At 34.8% G+C, this 19,877-nt stretch overlaps 1 protein-coding gene across 4 annotated transcripts in view; it reads left to right on the plus strand.

Moving 5' to 3' along the window:
• LOC128246796 (dentin sialophosphoprotein-like) overlaps window positions 1-16,553 on the plus strand; it is a 36,227-nt gene extending 19,674 nt beyond the window's left edge. Inside the window, exons 5-12 of one of the 4 annotated variants that reach the window (XM_052965233.1) lie at window positions 155-322; window positions 1,400-1,478; window positions 2,290-2,411; window positions 2,866-2,932; window positions 5,070-5,149; window positions 6,299-7,978; window positions 11,486-11,512; window positions 12,035-16,553. In XM_052965233.1, the coding sequence (XP_052821193.1) occupies window positions 155-322; window positions 1,400-1,478; window positions 2,290-2,411; window positions 2,866-2,932; window positions 5,070-5,149; window positions 6,299-7,978; window positions 11,486-11,512; window positions 12,035-12,627 (2,816 nt within the window). In that variant the 3' untranslated portion in view covers window positions 12,628-16,553. The remainder of the gene's footprint in view (window positions 1-154; window positions 323-1,399; window positions 1,479-2,289; window positions 2,412-2,865; window positions 2,933-5,069; window positions 5,150-6,298; window positions 7,979-11,485; window positions 11,513-12,034) is intronic. The other 3 variants (XM_052965235.1, XM_052965234.1, XM_052965236.1) reach the window with 3 other exon arrangements.
• The last annotated feature ends 3,324 nt before the right edge of the window (window positions 16,554-19,877 follow it).

Consider the following 19,877-nt stretch of genomic DNA (forward strand, 5'->3'; position numbering starts at 1 on the left):
TATAGTTGATTGCCCTGTCCTACGACAGCTCTTGTTTTGTTCATGCACACTGATTGGACAAGCGCCATGTCATTTGGCCAATGGTAATCAAAGTTAAATTATTAACTAGAGATTAAAATTGTTTTTGTGACATCTGTCATTGTTTGAATTTCAGAGGAGTTTAAGATGGCCGCAACTGGTAAATACTCAGTTCACCTACCGTACCCTTGCGAGTGCAACACATTGGATTGTAGATGGCCTCGGCCTCAAAGTCAACAAGTGGCGACCTGCAGGATTGTTGACCCCTGCGAGCCCGGCTTCACTCTAAAACCGTATACAGGAGGTTGTAGTTTAATCATGTTTGTTTTGTAACTTTATCAATATACCTAATCATTATGACCATAGGGTGCATAAAAGGTTTATTCAAAACAACTTCAACCTTGACATGTTAAGCCCCCTACCCAGTGTTTAGCCCCACTGGTCTGAGGGGAGTGGCTGACAGTGGGGGGGGGGGGCGTTTGGAGCACCTCAGCCATTTTCCATCGAAAACACCCCAGATGTATATGGACGGTTTACCATGAAATCTTCAGAAATCTTTACCTATAACTACGCTGCAAGTAGATCGTGTAGTAATTTCAACTTAGCAGTTCAACTTAATGACTTTACTCCAGTAAGGAATCTGAATTATTTATGCTAAAAGACACTTCACTGGTGATCATTTTTTTAAACTTATATATTCAAAATGCACATTAAAACACTACAGTTAATTAATTATATTATATTTAAATATTATGAACTATTTCTATTGATGTACCAGCATTCATCCAAGGTTGTATTTGATGGGGGCATATACAGGACTTTAGACAGCTTGTGTATTTCTGACAGGTGGGAATATGAGAGGTCTGTCGAGAGTGCCACCTGGCAAATAGACTTGGCTGGATTTTTTTATGCGTGCAACACCTCAAACCCCGGAGCTTTTGGCAAATTGATCTAGTTTCATTAATATGTATACATTCATTACATATTAAAGATAGACTCTTACTCCCAAATTAGATGTACCACAATTAATACAATTGTTTTAATTTACTGAAAAGGTTAAATAAATATCGAAAACAGTGGTTCTTATGAAGGATACTGTGTTTAATTTGATAGAAAGATGCAGAAAACATGGTCTTTCTACTTTATGGGACGATCGTTGATCACTGTAAATCTTTTAATATTTGTGTGTTTTCAGCTATTAAGTAAACGGTTACAATCTTGTTATTAGTTATTAATATGTTCTATAAATGCATTATTTAGTAAGTAGTTAAAGGTTTATCACTCAAAATTTATGTTTGTTATAAATGTGTATGTATAGATTTTAAATATGAATGCCACTTTATTGTACTGTGTTACAGTAATGTGAGGTTGTATACTTCAGTTTGTGAGCAGTGTCGATGGTTTGAGCACAAGCTGGAGTCTGGCTGTCATCCCTGCGCCATTAACATCACACTGCTTAGGTAAGAGCATATTTCGAAGTTATTAGTTTACCAGATTTCCATTTTTTCATGATTCTAGTTATATTAAGGGTTCTTAGACCTTCTATCATATGAAAAAAAAAACTTAAATTGATACCATGATGAAATTCATTGACCTTATACAGAATACAAACTATCCCATTTAACTTAATTTGTTCAGGTTTATTTAAAAAAGATTATAATGTCATCAAAACACTGTTAATATTGTTTTGTAATCAATTTCACTTAGTTGAGGCTAACGATAAGAATTTAAATCTATTATATATATATAAATTTTTCTTTCTTCATTCATTATAATTGTTTACAATGTACATGCTTGAAAATGAAAAAGTTCACTAGAATTTACATGATATTCCAAAACTGCATGATTGCAAATGTAACAGACTGCACAAATTTCTATGTGCACCTGTCGGGGTTCGAACCCACAACCTCTCACTCTGCAAGCGGACACTCAACCACCTCGCTATAAAAGCTAGCTCTACAGCGAGACCGTATAAGTACAGCTAAATACATATGGAATACCAAGTTACACAAAGAAATATTAAGGGTGAAAATTCCCATTAATGACTGCTGCTATATGGTGATAAAGAGATCTTTATTTGTAAAGGTGGGTCAAAATATCTGGCACCAATATCAAAACAATATCTCAACAATTTTACCACATAACCTCATAGCATGATTCAATATTTAATATATGTTTATAAAAATGCATTCTTTCAAAGATGATATTGATAAAACTATGTATCAAGAATATAGAAATGTCAGTGTATGAATGAGATGATAATATATTCAGACAAGGTCATCCAGACAACAGTACCATTCCACCAACATCTACGACACCTAAGCCAGAAACAACACCTACGACACCTAAGCCGGAAACAACCACCGAATTGGTTACAACGCAGGAAACTGAAGGTAACAGTGTTGTTTAGTGATGTTCTGATGATCGATTATAATTTGAAATTGATTGGTTGGGCTTGAAATCATTGACAATCAATTGTTTTTGGTCATAATCCATCATCGATTGAACTGGCCAGTTGTTTTTCTCTTGTTATATTGCATTTGGTTTATTTCCATCAATTTTCTCCTTCGTGTTCATTTAAACATTTGGAAGTGATCAGATGTTATCGTTAACAATATGGCCGAAAGCAACAACAACACTTAATAACTTCAAACATACACACAACATTGTTAAGGATTACGATTTATTGTACAAGAATAAAACTAAAATTAAGGTGTTGTCAAAAACTGATTGTACTATCGATAATCCACATATTAGCCATTGTTTGAGTTAGGATGTCTGCAATAAGATTTTTAAACAAAATTAATATCAAATTCTTTTACACTATTGTTGTGTGTAATTTTTCAGAGCCGAAAGATGATCCCAAGACATTAATAACGACAGTGCTAATTTCTTGTGTAGGAGGACTACTACTGTAAGTTTGATATTAGAGAGGTTGCAAAACTCTACTTCTATGTTTCTAGTTTATGTAGAGATCAAAACACTCAGTTTCTAATCTTAAAAAATTTAAGTTCAATCTAAGTTGCATAAGGAATATGGCTCCTGGGCCCATATTCAATAGGCGGCTTAGATTGAAATTGAATTTAAGATAAGAAATCATGTGTTTTGATAAGCCTGTATATAAAGCTGACCAATAGGCTGAATGGAATCACTCAGGCATGTCTAAGGTTTAGATTAATATTGAATACTGGCCCAGGACGTCTTAAAATTGACAATTTGCCAGTCTGGACTGATTTTGACCATGCCAGACCGATTTTAGTAAGGGCTATTCCATTTTAATATAATCACCTGCGGGGAAGGCACTTGTACTGGACGGTATGGGGGTCCTACCCCAATAAAATTAGCAAAATAGACTCCCCACCATATATGATTTAAAAAATTGCCGTCCCCCCAGGAGTTAAACGGAATAGCCCTAACAGAAAATGGTTAAATAATTAGTCTGAAATTTCTTTCGTTTTTTTTTATATTTTCAGTCCAAAACTGCAGTCAGTAACAATTGTAAAACACAACCTTGATTTGTCATTTTCAAATCCCCCAACACCCAATAACAGAGACAAGATAACCATCAGATTAATGCGACCCGCTGCTTTATTTCGCTACGATGAACACTCAATATCTTCTATTTGGCTTACACTTGTAATTGGTTCAAACACATGGTAGATCACAGGAGAAACATTTTGCTGACCATATAGTGCAAATACTTTGGATATTGTTCGCATTTTTATTATTTTAATGTCTGAAAAAATTCTCCTTTTTTTCTGATGATCATTCTTTGCATTTATAAATGCAGAATGGCAGGTTTGAATAAATATTTCATTAATCATTACATAAAATTATCTGCAAATATCAATGGTTATTTATTATGCCTAATGTAAGACCCATCAACTGCAATCCAAAGAATAACCTATTAACACATGTATTGAAATGTTGTATGCATCGGCTGCAGATCAAATGGTACACTTTGTTACGTCACAACATGAGCAGTGTAAAAATAAACAGTTTGACACGCGTCAGACCAATTAAGGCACACATAATTGATTACAGACATAATTGATTACACACATACGTGATGACACACATACCTGATGACACACATGCCTGATGACACACATGCCTGATGACACACATACTTGATGACACACATACCTTATTACCTGATTACACACATACCTGATGACACACAAACTTGATGACAAACATACCTGATGACACACATTCCTGATTACACATATACCTCATGACACACCTCATGACACACATACCTCATGACACACACACCTAATGACACACATACCTGATGGCACACATAAACGTGATGGCACACATAAACATGATGACACACATACCTGATGATACACATACCTTATGACACATATACCTGATGACACACATACCTGATGATACACATACCTACACATACCTGATGACACATATACCTGATGACACACATACCTGATGATACACATACCTGATGACACATATACCTGATGAAACACATACCTATTACCACACATACCTGATGACACACATACCTGATGACACACAAAGATGTAATGACACACATACCTGATAACACACATACCTGAAGACACATGCCTGGTGACACATATACCTGATGATACACATACCTGATGACACACATACCTGATGACACACATACTTGATTATACACATACCTGATGACACACATACTTGATTATACACATACCTGATGATACACACATACCTGATGACACACATACCTGATGACAAAAAGAACTGATGTCACATATATCTGATGACACAGATACCTGATAAATCACATATAACTGATGACACATATACCTGTTGATACACATACCTGATGATACACATTTCTGGTGACAAACATACCTGATGACACACATACCTGATGATACACATACCTGATGATACACATACCTGATGACAAATACCTGATGATACACATTTCTGGTGATACACATTTCTGATGACACTTATACTGGTGCCTGATGACACACATACCTGATGACACACATTATATTTACTTACAGAGTGCTCATCTTTTACAGGATTGTGATATTAATTGGCTGTGTGGTGATTTGTTTCATTAAACATAGAAGACCAGGCAGTGGAGGTAAGTGGCTCTGGAGTAAGTATGTCTTTGTCAAGAAGAATAATGATTTAGTGCATGTTGAAGACTCTTTAACATTTGATTGGCAATATCAAACAGGAAGATTCATATGCCTTTCTTGTATGAAAAATATATGTAGTTAGATTTTTTATACTCTTTGTTATTTATTTATGGTCCTGTTCATAAAATGGGACGTATAATAGTTACATCTGGGTGTAAGGGCAGGGGGATGGCTGGCAAAATATTGGTTAGGCAGCATCAAGTTTGTTTCCCAATTAATGACTTTTAAACCTCAGAATGTGTATGAGCTTTATATCTCTAAGATGTTTGATAACCAGCCATATCGCTGAAGTCACTCAAGAATTATTGCCCTTTAATTATAAATATTACCTAAAACTGGTCTTGCCAATCGATAACTTGAGAAACCTTTGTCAAATCATCACCAAATTTGGTCAGAATGAGTATTGGCATAAGATCTCAGACAGGTTCGATAACCAGCCATATCACTAAAGTCATTTGAGAGTTATTGCCTTTTATTTATAGAAATTACTTAAAATTGGTTTTGCTGATCAATAACTTTAAAATCCCTAATCTAATCATCAAAAATTTTGGTCAGAATTTGTATTGGCATAATATATATCTTGGAACAAATTCAATGTCCAGCCATATAGCTTAAATCACTTGAGACTTATCACCCTTTAATTATTGAAAATTACCTAAAATCAGTCTTGTCTGGTCAAAAACATAAGACTTCTTTGTCCAATCATCACCAAATTTGGTCAGAATGTGTATGGGCATATTGTCTTAGTGAGGCTTATTAACCAACCTCCAGAGTTATGACCCTTGCATTGGCAAAAACTGTATTAACAGTATCAGCTTTCTAAAATTGCCATTATTTTCAATTTGGTGTCCTAGAAAGAGGAAGGGCATATTTCGTGATAGTTGTTAATGATGAATTTTGTTGTAAAAATAATTTGACATAAAAAATTTGTGTATAACTTCTTTGAGTGTCCAGTTATTTAAGGACTGTCTGAGGCAGTTCCCCAGTAAAGATTTATTCAAAACAAATTCATAAATTTTTACAATACAGTGATTTCTTAATCATGCATTTCCATAAAATTACATCACCTTGCATTTGTTTACTGTGCTTTCTTTGATGGTTTTCAGGAATATGTGACAACACAGACTCCAATGATTCTTTGTTGCCTAGCAACCCTTCTTCCCCGGTTACCCCAACCACTACAACATATCCATTTACACATCTGATTTCTACGAGTGAACCTTTAAGTAATGGAACAAATGGTTATCTCCCGAATGGCGTGCAATTATTTTCAAATGGTGTGCTATATAGTGGCCACCTGCCTTCTGTATTGGTTAGCGTGAATGGAACATTGCCAAATGGCAATGCAAATGTTAACTCTCAAGTTATAAGGGATGGGAATGGCAATGTTAATTCTTACATTGTCAATAGTGAAGGTCAAGTACTGTTGAAGGGTGGTGATGACAAAGATTTTGTGAGCGAATCTGACGGAAACCGACCCAGAAATTTGGAGATTGGAAATGGCCACATACCTACTGGTAGAGGAACAGCTAATGGGATATGTCGGTTGTATAATGGGACTGGTGTCTCTAAAGATGGGAACATAGTGTCAGATCTTCAAGAACTTGGCGTTACTCCAAGGAATGCCACTGATGACAGCGCAGGTGAATTTGCTGAAGTCCTGACCGATGAAACTAGGGCAAATATTGCCAATGTTCAACATCTCAGAGCACCAGGAGATGGTGTTAAACCTACAAAAGATTCCAATAAGGAAAATAGTATAAATTCTGTGAATTCGGAAATGCAGCATTATATGGATCACCTTAATGCTACTGAGGCTAGTGGAGAAAAAGTAAATGATATGAGTAAGGAACAGTTAAACACCAGCATTTTAAGACAAGCAATGGAGAAAGGTGATTTGGATGTGTCCCTAATACATTCTCCAGACAATGATAAGGATCATTCAGATGCTGAACGGACATATATATGTATGGACTCTGAGGCTGGTAGGAAGGCAGTTATTGGGAAATATGGGGATCTTGATACTCAATCTGGTGTTAAAGGTGGTTCAAAGCTGAAAGACTCTGTTAGTGGTAGTGGAAATAAGTCACACGTTAAAGCTGTTAGTGTTAGTGGAAATAAGTCAGATGTTAAAGCTGAAGCTGTAGGTTTGAGAGAATTTGCTAGTTCTGGTATGATAAAACAAGAATCTGCAGATGACAGGAACGTCACATTCAAAGATGCTAAACCAGACATCGGCAAAAGAGAAACAAGACAAAAAACAAATGGTGGTATTGTATTCAATAAATGTAAGATTAATTGTACCACCTTAATCATAAATAATGGAACTGGTAATGGCCAACCAGATGTTGAATTTGATGACTCTGAAGAAAGTGATGGTAGCTCGGCAAGTGACCCAGATAGTTCTGATGGTGACTCTTTAAATGAAGAAAGAAAGGCAAAAATTTCTGAAAAACAGAATGACATAAATGCATCTGAAAAAATGCTTAACATTAAACCAAGACCAGAATTATCTAAATCTGATAGTGAAAACAGTGAAAACGATGAAAATGGCAAAACGAATAAATTTTATGATACTGGAGAAAATAATTACACTGATACAAAAAATGACAAGTTTGACGAAAGTGTGTATAAAGGTGAATTAAAGGTTAAGTTGCCAAAAGAATCAACAAACAATGACGATCAAGAAACACCAGTTACAGATTCATTCGAGGAAACTCAGCCCATGACACTGGTTAATCCTCAGCCCCCAACACTTAAGTACCTGCCTAGCATGAACAGAAAAGGTAAGAATAATTTATTACAAACTTTTCATGATTCAATAGCAGCAGCAGTTGTATAAAACTGGTTTGTTTTTTTGGTTTGGTCAAGATTATCGGAACTGTTTATTGATTGGTCAATATTATTATTTTTGACCAATCATAGCATTGAAAAGTACAAACTAGCTTTAAGATAACGTAAGTTTTATACAGGTCAACTTATCTTAGTTTTATACAAGTGGCTGCTGTAAGTTAAATCATAAAGAAGATGTGCAAAAACATAAATGACTTTATGGAGCAGGGCTTTTTCACCAAAAATTGTGAAGAGGCCTAGCCTTTTCATTTTGGGAAATTTAAACGCGTGAAATTCTGGAAATTGGGAAATTTAAATGCGTTAACGTCTCAAAATGGGGAATTGATAACAATATAATTCTATGGAGTAATTGGTCCTTGAATAACGTTTAAATTATACAGCTTTCTTCTTATGTCAACTTAAAAGATAAAAAAGAATAATTTGCTCAAGCAGAATAATTTTTTGAAGTAAGATCTTTCTTTTTGAGAAAAAAATATCTGGGATTTGTGGAAAAAATATCTGGAAATTGGGAAAAAATGCCATTTTTCCCAATTGTGAAGTAGCCTTATTTCGGCCCCTAGCAAAGAAGGTGATAAGGCCCTTTGGAGTTATATTTATGCCCCCTTTTGAAAAAAGTGGGGTATATTGTTTTGCACATCGGTCGGTCTGTCTGTCGGTCGGTCGGAATACCAAATGGTTTCCGATCAATAACTTGAGAACGCTTTGACCGAGGGACCTCATACTTGGTATGTGTATTGGTCATCACCAGCAGATGAACCCTATTGATTTTGAGGTCAGTGGGTCAAAGGTCAAGGTCAGTGTGACCTTTAAAAGTGGGGTATATTGTTTTGCATATGTCGGTCGGTCTGTCTGTCGGTCGGTCGGAATACCAAATGGTTTCCGATCAATAACTTGAGAACGCTTTGACCGAGGGACCTCATACTTGGTATGTGTATTGGTCATCACCAGCAGATGAACCCTATTGATTTTGAGGTCAGTGGGTCAAAGGTCAAGGTCAGTGTGACCTTTACATGAAAAACGGTTTCCGATCAATAACTTGAGAACGCTTTGACCCAGGAACCTCATACTTGGTAGGTGTATTGGTCATGACCAGCAGATGAACCCTATTGATTTTGAGGTCAGTGGGTCAAAGGTCAAGGTCAGTGTGACCTTAACATGAAAAACGGTTTCCGATCAATAACTTGAGAACGCTTTGACCCAGGGACCTCATACTAGGTAGGCTTATTGGTCATGACCAGCAGATGAACCCTATTGATTTTGAGGTCAGTGGGTCAAAGGTCAAGGTCAGTGTGACTGTAAGCTGAAAAAAGGTTTTCTGATTGTCCATATTTTTTTAATGCATGCACAGATGATTGGGATTGATGTATAAATGTTTGTATAGAAATGATTTTCTTTTATGTTACTATTTTAGTTGGGCATTTATTTGCCTTCTTAAGTTATCATAAGTAAAGTGCATCTTATGCAATTTTGGAGAAAATTTGCCTCAAGCTCCTCTATCCACTAAGTGCCATGTTTGTTTCAAACTAAGATAGATGATCATCAAGGATATATTTTCTTCAGTAAAGTTTTAAAGTAAGAGTATTGTTCTGATATTTGTCTTATATAGTAGACAGTAGAAATTTATATGTCACTAAATGCATGAGTTGAAGTATCAGTTTTCAGTGAACATCTAGTTTAATTATGCCCCCCTTCGAAGCAGAGGGGTTATATAATTGCTTTGCACATGTCGGTCGGTCTGTTGGAAGACCAAAGCTTGTCCGAGTGATAACTCAACAATTCCCGGACCTATGGTCATCAAACTTGACATGAAGATTAGGTATGACCAGTAGATGACCTGCCTCATATGCATCCAATGACAAATCAGCTGTCATTTCAGTCCATGCATATTTCATTCAATTGTCCAAATATTTCTGGCAACTTGGCGCTCAGGGGGCATAATGTTTGACAAACATCTCTTGTTAAAAACTTAAGTGATGGCTATACTAGGGTTTAAGCTGAAGAGTTTAGTTATTAGAGGGTGCTGCACCCTGTCCTTTTTTGGTAGCGCTCTTCTGCCCTCATCTAGACCAGCATGTTAGCTGAAGAGTTTAGTTATTAGAGGGCAGTCATCGAAATTAGACTTTTGGATGAACAAGCCCGAATTCTTATATTATTGCTTGGCATCAAAAATTTTTAACAAGCCCTGCTATATAAATGCAGAATGTGAGCAAGCCCAGAAGCCATTTTACCAGTGCAGGGCTTGCGGGCTTTTGTTAATTTCAACCACTGAGAGGGTGCTGCACCCTGTCCATTTTTGGTAGCACTCTTCTGCCCTCATCTAGACCAGCATGTGAAGCCTTCTGCCCTCATAGAATTGGAAGCTTTAGATAATAAATATTTCCTTTGTTTTGTTTAAAAGCTTATATTATGATAATAAATGCATACAAACGTATCTGGCAGATGAAAGCTAAGACTACTTCAATTTAACACTTTTTTAACATTTTTTGTCAGATTTATAATTCACAGCCTGAAACAATGTGCCCTTTTCATTCTTAGCACCCTGTCACACTTCTGCAGCACCCTGCTCTTTTCAAAACTTGGCTAAAACCATACGGTACATAGTACATACAGTCATCGGCATACAAACAACAACAGTACATTGTAAATTCAAAAACGAAAACAGTTGGGCTATTATGGTAGCATTGGTGTTGCTGTAACAACTTGACCCTTGTGCATTACTCAAAAACACTTTTAAAATATTCAAATGAATAATCAGGCTATTATCATAAAGTCTTGGTGTTGTGGTGGTACAAAACTTTAACCATGGTCATAACTAAAATAAACCTTTTTAAATGAGACTTTTTATACATTTTTCCATAAACAAAACACATGTGTTCATTATGGCCCATAACTCTTGCTTTAGTAATTGTATATTTTATGCCAGGTGTTGGCAGTTGTACTGCAACATCTTTTACTAGGCTTCTAAACTAGGCAACCTGCGTTTGATTCCCGGCCTGGGCACATGTTAGTCTGGTTTATGGTCAATAAGCTAGTTTCCTCCAAGTACTACGGTTTCTCCCACAACAGAAAACCTCATGTAACATCGTGCCAACGAGAGTGATTTATGTTATGTGGTAAATAACTTGCAGTAACTTGTTTCAAAATAATTGTAAAACAAAAGTTTTGAAACAAGCCTTGATTCTTACACTTAAGTTCTCGGCCACAATATTTTTAACTTTAGCCCTTTTATTTAAAATCCATAATTAAGTGACCGTAGTGCAATAACTCAATAATTGCATAAAGAAATAGAAGCAGATATTGAGTTTTTGCACTAAATAGACAATTTGGGCCAGCCGGGAGAGCTTTTACAGGTTCTTAAGTTTTGTTTAAATTTTGTTTGCTGATGTTGTTTTGGTATATATATATATGACATTTAATGAAGTGAATTTCTATTTCTGCAGATACAGCTAGACCCATTGGAGTTGTTTGTAAGTTGTATATTTATTATAAATCGAAGGGAATCTCAGGTTTTATAGGGTCGGATATCAATGTTATTATTTCTGTGTGTGTAGGACAAAGTTGAATGGCACCAACAAGAAACATTTATGTGGTAATAAAATGTAGATGGTTTTATTTAAATAAGATAAATGTGGTACATATACTGGTAGCAAAGTGGTATTCATAATACTAAGTTAAAGATAGTTGTAATGTTTAAGGTAAATGTGAACAATTGAGGTTTACCCCATTTTTGACCTTTTTGATTTTATAACTCTTGATTAAAGCTGACACAACTTGTCCATAACTGGTGTAACACCAGTTTCAGTATGCCAATCTTAAGCCATTTTTTAAGTAATCCAAAAGTTATCACCAATATTACTAGGTATCTAAGAATATTAATAATAAGTCAGAAATTCACATCAGAAACTCTCAGTATAAAGTGCTGTTATATGCAAAATAAAAGTAATAGGTACACACATTTATATTCCTAATGAGCACTCCCTTTATTTCAGCTCCAATCCAAGCACCTGTACAAGGTCATCCTCTACGTCCCGAAAATTCGTTCAGTGAAGGCCAACCATCCTCCATGATTTATGGAGTTGCTCACTTTAGTGAACAATCAGATATTGCTGATGGTAGGCAGTTAGACTCTTTAGTTCATAGCAATAGACTTCCTCGTAACCATAGCAACCGTGTTGAATCTGGAATACACTCTCCTGACAATCATCAGGCTGTTAGTGGTGGGAACTCTTCAGTGAGGTCTAGTGGAGGTACGAATACTCCTTCCCACCTCCGAATGGATGAGCTGAAGAGTTATCCATTGGAGGGTGAATCAAATAGTGGTGATATGAATGGTGATAGTTTGTTACCTGAATCTTCCCTTGAAGTAAATTATAATGTGGTGACAGACAGTGGATTAGGGGATGATGTAGCAGGTAGAAACAATGAACAATCCAATAGCTTGGACAGGAATGTGCCAAATGTTCTGGAAAGGCAAGAACCAGAGGGTATGTCCTTTACTGGGGAAAGTGACCATACCAGAAGAAATTTGGTGGATGATTCAGATATGAATCAGACTAGGGTAAAAGAGGTTTACTCAGATTGATGGAAGGACATATTCTGGGAGTAGATGAGATAGGTTTTATTATTATTGATTGTTATTATTGAGTGACACTTTGAGGAAATAATATCATTTCACATCCTGTGGTTTAAAGCTACACTTTCACAGATGGAACGTTTTGACAACTTCATTATTTTTTGTATTGAAACGAGCCAATTTTTGCGAAAATCCATGGAAATCAGTTAAACAAGACTGCTGACCAAAAATTAGATCGCAGATTTTAATATTTAAGTTCAAAAATTGATGTTTTATGCATTTTTCTTAAACTGTTAGTAATGGTTTAAGCCATAAAACATTATTTTTCTAACGTGAGTTTATCGCAAAACAATTTGCTTCTTCTTGGATGTTAGCTTGTTTCATTGTAAAATTTGAATACATAGAATGCTGGGAAGAAAAATTTATGATGTCATTTCGTGTATGAAGTCATGTTATTATGGCAAATACATGTATATGGCCCAATTTTCTGAATATATATATTTTTTTCTATGGATTATAAGCATGGAATGAGATAGAAAGTTTGTTTCAGTGTAAGATTGCAATAGTTTTCACCTCATAGATACCAAACATAAATATTTCACTTTTGACATAAATACATAAAGATTTCACCTTTGACATAAATATTTCACCTTTCACCTTTGACATAAATATTTCACTTTTGACATGAATACATAAAGATTTCACCTTTGACATAAATATTTCACCTTTCACCTTTGACATGATATTTCACCTTTGACATAAATACCTTTGGCTACGCTGCTCATTGAAATAATTTTTGGTGCTCACTATGTCAAAAATATTGCTTTCTTAAATAGAAACGAAAAGTTATCCTCTATATGTGAAAACATATAGATTTTAAAGCATTATGCTATTGTCAAAGATGAAGTTGAATTGTTAGGTACCAACTGTTTAGTGTTAAGTTTAAGACCAACCATATTTCCATGATTATGCTTATGCGCCTTTTAGTAGGGCAAAAAGTACAGTATTCTTGTAATTGTTATGCCTAATTGTTAAAATTTGTAACATTTGAAATACAAAATATTTTTACAATATTCTGAAATTTTTTTATGGATTTATGGACTGTTTTTAGAAAGATATTTTTCATGGATTTATTTCATATAACATATATTTGTTGTTTCGCTAAATCTTCTTCCATACGGAACCATATTTATTTTTTCTCCCTTTTGTATAGGTTTTTGTTAAATGCATTTACACCTATGTACAATGGATTCAGTTGATTTTTTACCATAAAACGATGCAATTGTCATAATGCCTACATAACTTTTATGTAATATTTTTTTTATTGTCAGTTTTCGTGTCAACCTGCATGGCAGACACAGGAATTGCTTTGTCCATCGTTGTAATTCTTTGTCCATATTAAGTGTCATATGCTTTGATTTTAAATGGAATTTTCGCTTGTCTGTTTTTCGGAAAAAAGGGGTTTGAGGTATTATGTCATTAGCTTCGTGTCATTGTCATCAGTTGCATGCAAATACTTTCAAGATATTCAAATGAAACTTGGTAAGAAAATTCCCAGAGACGATACACACATATACAGCAAGGCCCATTACTCTGGCTTCAATAAATGTTCAGTGATACCATTTTTTGAATGCAAAAAACAGCAAGAATGGATGAGTGTTTGCCTTAAAAAGTCCTTTCTCATGTACAATTTTTATTTTTAGCTCTACTGGCCAAAGGCCAGAAGAGCTTATGCGATGGTAATGTGTATGTAGTATGTGCGTCTGTAAACAACCTTTAGTTTTGATTGTATATCGATGAAACTTGTACAGTATCTACATATCCATTAGAGATTGGTTCCTTTCGAAAACCAGCCAGATCCGCCCATGCATGCCTAGATTATGGGCCTTGATAGTATGGAGAGTGCAATATGTTCGCTTTCTAGATGAAAGAAAGATTTTTTACATTTTATTCAGATTTTGATTTATTTCTTAAATTGTCAATTTAGTGTTTCTTCTAGGCCTATTAAACAAGACATCGCAAAGTGCTGTCCTTAAGACTCCCTGAAATGTGGCTTGCTGCCCAATCTAAAATTCCCAATTAGAATAAAAAAAAGTCTATGAAGTTATGAAGTTTTAAGGGTATATAAGGTTTAAGCTAGAGGGTCAACTGAGGGTGCTGCACCCTGTCCCTTTGGAAAAAACCCTTTTGCCCTTATGAAGACCAGAACGTGCACCCTCCTGCCCTAAATGAATTAAATGCTTTAATAAAACAATGAAATATTTCTTTTGTTTTGATTAAAACTTGAAATATGATTATGAATTCAAACAAACTTAACCTTTTTAGTACTTGAAACCTAATATTACGTCAAATAAGCACAATTTCTAAAATTTTCTATGAAATTCATATTGCTTTAATTATTCGCTGCCGGATATAATGTGCCCTTTTGTCCCGCAACACAGCAACCTTGCCTTTTTTAAAACCTGACTAAATCCCTAGTGTAGGTCACCCCCCCCCCCCAAAAAAAAATAAAATAAAATGAATAAAAAATAACTGAGTCCTATGCATTACTAACAGATGTCAGGTTAAACTTTGTATTTATTTAGATGACATGTCAGATATATCAGATGTGTGAGGGTACTTTTACCAATTTTAAGGAAAACTAAACTGTGACGCCTAAAAGTAATGCCCTTTTTAAACAGAGGTACCTTGCCAGACCTGGAAGAAACACTACAGTTTAAGAATGATCAAATTTGAAATTTTAAAAAGTATTTTGATTGTCTAAATGTATACATATATGTTTAATAATGTTGATAAAACAGTATGAACCAGAATGTTTTAATAATTGTATATATGTATATACATCTCTGATATAAATGTGATATTATTTTACAAACTTTAAGTCTGAAAATATCATAAATATGCAGAACTTTATGATATATGTCGTGTGTCAATGTCATTAAATCTTGATTATAATATGCAATGACATCATTTTGAAAGTGCTGGAATTTGCCTCATGTACAAAGTCATTTAAGTGTTACTCTGTAAGCTGTCTTTTTTAGTTCTTTATGTTTTTAACAGGTTTCATGTCTTCTATGTACTGCTTAATGTAATACGATTATTTCATATCGGTCTGGTTAAATATGATAATAAATCGACTGGCTGAGGCGATAATCGAACAAAGGGCATGGCCCATCATTCATATCATTTCATGAGGTCAATCAATCATCTTGCTGCTTGAAAAGTGGCTGGCTGAAAACTGAAATCATAAAAATTGTGTAGTATTATTGAGTAATATTGGTTCCACAATTCTGATAGGAATTAACTATGCTGCTTGATCTGTGATAAATTCAGGTATTGACTCTTTGGCACAGCTTATGAGTGAATGAACTCAAATGATTTTTTAATTGCGGTGAATTTTGTCAAATCAGATAAAACAAATTGGGTTGGCAAGTATTTGCTTGTAACTAAATTAAAAACTGTGAATATGATCGAATTAAATGCTTTGATTTCTGAATGCACGTTAAAGATTGCATGAATTGTGTTCTCTTCATTAGGGTTAGTTGATGGTTGTACAATAATAAGTATATTTTATGTGTTTCCAGTATGGATTGGAAAATCCTACCGAAAGCATGCATGGAAGCTGGAAACGAGGCTTATAAATTTTGAATGTTTGAAACCCAACGTTATTAACTGCCGTAATGATGAACAATGATTTAACATCACCGTACATGTTAAAAAGTTTCAAAGAAAATTGTGGAACCAATATTAATCAATTATATCATTTGTTGTCATTTGATTATACATGTATCGAGTCGTTTATGTTTCTGATGTTGTTTTAACAATATGCAACAGAATTTTAGGTATATCATGTTCTCATGATAATGCTTGAATAGTTTTCATTCATTTTCATTTTAAGCTGTGCTAAAGAATTGTAATAAATATTATTAAACATATTGCCGTCTTTTTCTTTTAAGCGCCCTGTATTGTAATTAAGTGGCTCAAGACAACAGTTATGGGCCTGTCATTGACCAAGATGTGGATGTTAAGTGCTTGTGTTCAAGTATCAATATTCTATTAAAATTGAATAAACAGGAAGAAAAAAAATGTTCTTTTCGCAGAGAACTTGACTGAATTTGACACTCTATTGCAGAAATTGATAGGTTCCAGTGTATATATTGGACAAAGTGGAAGTCTGGAGAAAAAAAAATTAGTAGCCGATTATTTCCTTGGTGTTATATATACGGTTATGTATTTGTACTCGATTTTGACAGGGGGGTCAAAGGTCAACGTGGTGTTTTCTTGTGATAATAATTTTTGTCTTGCATTGTTTTAGAGCTGCCAGTTCCTTGTTTATCAATTTGGACTTGTATTTACAAGTTAAAAGCCAGGTTAGTGCCTATATTAAACACAACAGAAATAACTGGTCTCACACCAAGTGCCCTGTTGTCAACACTTAGGGAACACTTACTAGCCCCCACATTTTCTAGCCTATCTTCATGCATATTGGTAAGAATGTGTCTAATCAAGTTAGGTTTTGGGTCAAGTCTGGTCAACAGTTGAAGTTGAAAACCTAATGTCAATACTAAAATGGCCTTTCAAATCGTCCATAACGCATTTGTAATTTGATGATTGTTTAAAAATAGGTCAAATGATATACATTATTTCGGAGTAATCAATTACCTCTATTATGTATCACTGTCCAATCAGTCAATTCTGCAATCGGTTTTGCCTTACTGGTTCTAAAACCATGTTTTATATGTTTAATTTTCAACTAACAATATAATGCAGGTGAAATAACACTGATTTCTTATGTTTCACATATCTTGATGGACATACATGCCATATTTTCTGGAGACCATTCAGGGGGTTTTGTTCAAAAGTCTGAAAATTCAGGGGGATTTTGGTAGTATTCAGGGGGAATTTTTAGCAGATCTAATTCAGCAAATTTTCAAAGTATTTTAAGACGAAAGTACGAAAAAAACAAATTGCCATAATTTTGAAAGGCTCCTGAGGGGATTATGTCCAGAATTTAAGAGGATTTGGGTCACATACCAGGGGATTTTCATCATTGCCATGTAGCATGACGGGCATGACACACGTGCCGATTCACCTTGTTTACCCCTTTTTCCAGCACTTCATCTATATTTTTATGAGACACAGCCATATTGCATAATAAAAGCACTCACTTGCAAAATAGTCCTTTCATCCGAATTGTCTACTTTCAGTTTCTCTTCTGGAAGTTCTGTTATTTTCCGAAATTTGCAATGAAGGTCAATGTCATGTATGTAAAATATTGGTGAGGCATAACAAAGAACAGCATTGTCTATTAGTTATTTTAATCCTTTTCTTTACTGAATAATTAACTGTCACCTTTAAATTATTAAACCTTTTGATGACAATGTCGCATGTTTTGAAGAACGCTTTAATTTGTTACATCCTCTTTGATTGGATAAAAATTATAGTTTTAACCAATGAAAATCTACCTTTTATCTGACCAGTCTAATTGACATTTCTTACGCTTAAGTTAAACTTTGATATTTCTTTGGTGTTTATGTATGATATTGTAGGTGAATATCTCTTTATTGCAATGGCAAATATATTTTAAAATATATAGCATTAGCAGAAGTTATTTTTCACTGTTAAAGCTGCACTTTCACAGATTGATCACTTTGACAACTTACACAGGATTTGATTTATCATATTTTGCCTCGGAGAAGTTTGCTTTGTGATTTATATATTAGGTCTTAATTTAAAGAATGCCAAAATAAGCCGATTCTGAGACAAAAAGTGTCAAACTAGAATTCTGTGAGAGTGCAACTTTAAGAATACTATTAATCGAGTGTGCATGTGATCCGGACTCTGAACATTGGATCAGGATGAACTATCATTAAATATTGTAGATTTACGTAAATGGCCCAAAATATAAGAATAACAATGAAAATATGTACATGTTTGACTTGTTCTTTATTCATAATAAGTCTAAGTCTTTACAGCACATGTTTGGCAGAATCAAGTTCTAATGAACATAATAATTGATTTAAATGTACAGTGAAATAAATTGTTTTATACAGAAAATAATACCTTAACGATTCAGACCGATCTGTTCTCGTATTTTTTTGGTGGCTCAAATATTTATCTGAGTTTTTGAGGAGGCCTAGCTGGTGTGAGCTGGTCAAATACAGTAGCTGCTTGAGGGTCAGGGTTTTCTTGATTGGATTTCCCGTCGACAAAGTGCTGATATGAAAATAAGAAATCTATGAAATGTGTCGGAATGACAGCTACAAAAGCCATTGTTTACATAGGATCCATACGAGTAGATGAGATTCGGAAGCATGCGATGGTTCGGACAAAAATTTAGTTGTACGATATTTCCTGATTTACTTTGAAAGCAAAGCAGTTTATAAAAACTACATAACGGTATCAACAAAAATACCTTTATCTTGAATGAAATCAATCGTGTCCATGTTGAACCTGATATTAAATGGCCATTAATGCCGATTTGACAACACAAGCCAAAGTATAAATGTACGATGTTTATAGTTTAAAAATAGTAACACATATTTAGGTCATGCACGGACAATTTCAGTATTAAATAAATTTTGAGCGGATTGAATAAGTAGTTTTGTTCAAAAAAATACTTTTGTACAGACGTATAGATGTTTCGCCTTTGAACGATCTTTCAAAATTTCCAAGTTCAGCTGTTGATGAGGTCTTCCACAGAGTCTGATACAGCACTTGCATTTTTCCAAATAACTCGCTGGTTTCGAATACGGAACGAATTGGAAGCCATCTTTAGTCGGCCTGGCTACCTTGTATCCGAATTACAAGTGCCATGACAACACCTTTTTACCATAATACTTAAAAAGGCGAGGAATTGTCAGCGCATGTATATGACGGACTCTGGTCAGTTTGACGGACAAAATGGCGGATAGCAACACGGCTTATCAGCCCTGCATTCTGATTGGCTGATAGGACCTGTCAATCAAATCCTGTCGTAAGGTCAATTCTGACAGTTTCAATCAAAACAATGTATGCCCTGCTGATTTATTAAGTGTCACCCAATAGGTGTTGTAAAACACACCATCAGTTGATAATCCAATTAAGCTTCAGGACAGGAAGGGCATTATAACTGTAAACAGGCATATATAAACCCTGTGATAAATTTGCGTAATTTTAAACACACTTTTTAATCACACTTTTTTTTAATTCCGGGGGATGAATCCAATCCGGGGGATTTTCATCCCCTGCCGGGAGACCGGGGGATGGGTCGAAATTCC

Source organism: Mya arenaria, chromosome 9 (assembly GCF_026914265.1).
Source record: "Mya arenaria isolate MELC-2E11 chromosome 9, ASM2691426v1".
In the NCBI taxonomy this organism is placed as follows: domain Eukaryota; kingdom Metazoa; phylum Mollusca; class Bivalvia; order Myida; family Myidae; genus Mya; species Mya arenaria.